This window comes from Octopus bimaculoides, chromosome 8, assembly GCF_001194135.2.
Source record: "Octopus bimaculoides isolate UCB-OBI-ISO-001 chromosome 8, ASM119413v2, whole genome shotgun sequence".
NCBI lineage: Eukaryota > Metazoa > Mollusca > Cephalopoda > Octopoda > Octopodidae > Octopus > Octopus bimaculoides.
In genome coordinates, this window is record NC_068988.1 from 80,459,660 (window position 1) to 80,463,740 (window position 4,081).

At 32.1% G+C, this 4,081-nt stretch overlaps 1 protein-coding gene across 2 annotated transcripts in view; it reads right to left on the bottom strand.

The window, feature by feature from the left end:
* LOC106873408 (retinol dehydrogenase 7) overlaps positions 1-4,081 on the bottom strand; it is a 35,709-nt gene that overhangs the window by 3,966 nt on the left and 27,662 nt on the right. For both annotated transcript variants that reach the window (XM_014920761.2, XM_014920763.2), the window contains exons 2-4: positions 3,718-4,063; positions 3,195-3,456; positions 2,708-2,871 (exon numbers count right to left, since the gene is read on the bottom strand). In XM_014920761.2, the coding sequence (XP_014776247.1) occupies positions 2,708-2,871; positions 3,195-3,456; positions 3,718-4,054 (763 nt within the window). In that variant the 5' untranslated portion in view covers positions 4,055-4,063. The remainder of the gene's footprint in view (positions 1-2,707; positions 2,872-3,194; positions 3,457-3,717; positions 4,064-4,081) is intronic.

Here is a 4,081-nt window from a genome sequence, read left to right on the forward strand (position 1 = left end):
TGTGTGTGTGTGTGTGTGTGTGTGTGTGTGTGTGTGTATGTATGTATGTATATATGAAGACATTTGAGTTCTTTTTCTTACATATATGTATTTGTATGTATGTATGTATGTATGTACATGCGTGTGTTTACGTATGTGTTTGTATACATGTATATATGTATATATATGTGTGTATATATGTATGTGTGCATGTGTGTATATGTGTATATATAATTATGTATGCCTGTATGTTTATACATTTATATGTATGTGTTGTCCAACCCACTATCCGGTAGCGTCCATTTCTCTAACGGTTTTTTTTTCAAATGAATCACGCCATAGCCTTATCCATCTATTGTTTTCATACTCGGTCATAATGGCTTACGTCTAAGATGATTCCCATGCATTCCCTGAAGAGAAGGTTACAATTTTAATATCACACATCCCTATGGATCACATAGGTTGTAATCCTTTGAAACATATGTAGGAATAAAGTATGCAATTATAACATGCGTTTTCTCCATTCCTTAAATTTTTAAATATATATATATATATATATATATATATATATATATATATATATACATACACATATATATATATAAAGTGAGAGAAATTATGCAACACAATGACAAACTAAAAATGATAAACGCTTTGAACAGAGAAATTTCGATTTATTCGCTGCACATCTAGTTGTTTATATCTACACCCATCCATAGAGACATCAATATTGCATAACCACCAAACTACTGCTCCAGTCTAACTATTACTTACAGCCCCTAAGTTGCGGATGTAGACATCAATACAATTTACTTCAATGTCTTATGGATTTACTTCATTCCATGAAGCGTAAATCTAGATTAAGTGTTGTTGGTAGATGAGAGCCAACATAACTATAATGATTCAGTGAAATGTTCGCTTTACTATGAGAAAATTGATTATAAAGTATAGGAGTGGGGGAACTACCTAACAAGAATATATTGAATATAGACATGAAGACACAAGCACACTTTGTGTTTTTGTGCGAATGTGAAAATGTGTGTGCTAGTGTATGTTTAAATATATAAGTATATATATATATATATATATATATATATGTATGTATGTATGTCTGTATAAAGTAAGATACACAGAAACAAAGTAAATGAGGGAAAGGTAAAGAAAGAAAAGAAAGAAGAAAAAGTGAAGGAAATCGAAGGAATAACTGAGGCTTTGAAAGAGAGGAAGTGTAGAATGACTGAATCAAGCAAGACTTTAGAAAAAGAAGAGAGAAGTAAAAAAGAGAAATAAAAGATAAAGAGAAATATAAATAAAAAAATAAGTTAGAAAAAAAGTTAGAAATAAATAAAGAAGAGGAGAAAAGAGAAAATGAACAGACGTAAAATAACCAGTTTAGTTACATAGTATTGTTAGTAATTGGTTGTCCTAATTCAAAAAACAATATTGGTGGTAGGACTGGTAGGGCTGTGATTGGAAAGATGATTTCTTGGCCCAACATGAAACTAATTCCGTGAGAAAAAAGGAGAGGAGCAATCGACTCCAGTATTTGACTGGCATTTATTTATCGACTCCGAAGAGATAAAGTTAAAGCTAACAATACCAGGACGTAAAACCAGAGCTAAAAGAGCCGGAACAATAACGCAAGTAAACCTACTCAGCGCTGGAAAGCCTCTCTTAATTAGCTGAATGTCCAGATTTAAAAAGAGTGAACAAGAGTGAATGTCCAGATTTAAAAGAGTGAATGTCCAGATTTAAAAGAGTGAATGTCCAGATTTAAAAGAGTGAATGTCCAGATTTAAAAGAGTGAATGTCCAGATTTAAAAGAGTGAATGTCCAGATTTAAAAGAGTGAATGTCCAGATTTAAAAGAGTGAATGTCCAGATTTAAAAGAGTGAATGTTCAGATTTAAAAAGAGTGAGCAAGAGAGTAATCATCATTTCTCTTTTCATTTTCTCTACCAAATCTGATATACACCCTCTTTAAATTTGGTTCGTTATTTCAACGATTTCAATAGAAACTAAATAGATTCTTAGATATATAGCATTTTTCAAAATATTTGAATTTTTGATATGTTGTATTTCAAAGGCTGGTATTGCAATAAGCATAGAAAGGTAAAGATCACAGTTAAAGCTCATTAAGTATGTTTAAACTGTAATCTATTTAGTAATGTCTCGTAACATTGAAGGAATTTATTGTTCTTTTACAAATGGTATTCATTTTAGGAGATTACCAGTTTTTCGTGATTTATATATTATTTATTAAGCGACATTCAATCCTATGACGTCTTAAATCGCTATCTATTGTTGAAGGAAGAGTATCACTGAATTGGTTTTTCTTCTGTAGTAGTGTGTTTTCCGGGAAACTTAAGTAATTCATGCTTTGCTGCATGCTACACTTTTGGTTCTTCAAAAAATAACCCGATGAAACAAATTTAGAGTGCCATCAACCGATCTATATTTTGAATGAAAGTCATTAACGATCAGAATATTATGGTTTGAAACTGGTCCGCACCAGTTTGAATCGAATGTTTGATATTACTTATCATAAATCATTAACAAGGGTGACCAGTAATTATTTTTTAAAAGTAGACAATTAAGTAGATCTTTCTAATCACTGGATATCAACTAAATCGAAGCTACCAAAACGAAAAATTCTTCAGAGAAATTTCTTGATACTGTCATAGATTCTTGTACTACATACATGAAATATAATCCAGCAGTATACTTACAGTTATCAAAGGCTTTTTTACCATAGTATTGTTGAACCTCAATGGGAGAAGCTTCAAAATCTCGGATTGCTCTTTTTACGATTGATTCAAATGCCGTCAAATTGGTCGCAAAGCCTCCTGGTTGTATTATATGCACAGTTACATTCTGTATTATTAAAGCACATCTGGATAAAGAAAGTGTTTTAAATGTTTTACGCATCAAATGTTATTTTTTGTTTGCGAAGTTATTGTTAAGTTTTGCTGTGTTGCTATATTCCTATTCTTGCTATTTTAGAGATATAAAAGTAATCTACGCTTTCATTGGTGTAAAGGAGAGAATTTACTAATGCTTTATCGATGATGTAGAGAAAGTAATTCATTTACAGTACGTGATTCGAATATTTAAAATTGCAAGCATTTCTTTCTTGGGATAAAATACAGAATACATTTTTACAAAAATAAATCTATAGAAATTCCAAGGAGGGAGCTGAAAATCTTATTTATTTACCTGAGGCCGTTTGAATAAGCTTCAACTGCATGTTTTGATATACAGTATGGTATGCATGTAGAAGGTGTAATTTTTCCGAAGGTACTAGATACGTTCACAATTCTTCCCCTTGACATGCGGAGTAAAGGCAAAAAGGTTGTTGTAACATCTATCATTCCATATATGTTTACATCCATAACTTCATTATAATGTTTCCGAGTCAGACATTCTGGGAACAAAAATGTACCCAAGATACCAGCATTGTTAACTAAAGCCCACAAACCTGAAGTGAAGAGAATAACTATTGATAACAAGGAAAACACACATATACATGAACGCACACACACACACACACACACGAACACGCAAACATATTCAATAAATACACATACATACACACAAACCCATACATACACACAAACCCATACATACATACACACAGAAATACATATAAACACTGATAGAGATTCGCATTTTAAACAGAAATTATAAAAACAAAAGCGAAAGCAATGATAAAATTACTTAGTTGGAAGTTCTATGTTACCTGTATCGTTTGGAAGTTTCGATCTGACCAATTTTTCAGCCTTTTCAATGTCTTCTTTCTTAGTAACATCCATCAAAAATGCTTCTAGCTTTTGTCTGCAGCAGGCGCGGAGATCTGCGACCCCTTCTTTAGTTAGGCAAGCAGCAAATACATTAAAACCAAGTTCATCCAGTTGTTTGGCCAGTATATTACCGAAACCTGTATCACAACCAGTGACTAACACATATTTCTGATTGAAATCTCCAACTTTAAGTGTCCGAAGAAACCATTGGAAGAGAAGAAAAGCAGTTATCACAATCAATGCAGCCGAAAGTAGTTCGCATGTTGTACAGAACATTTTCTTTTGCTGAAAATTAAATAAAGA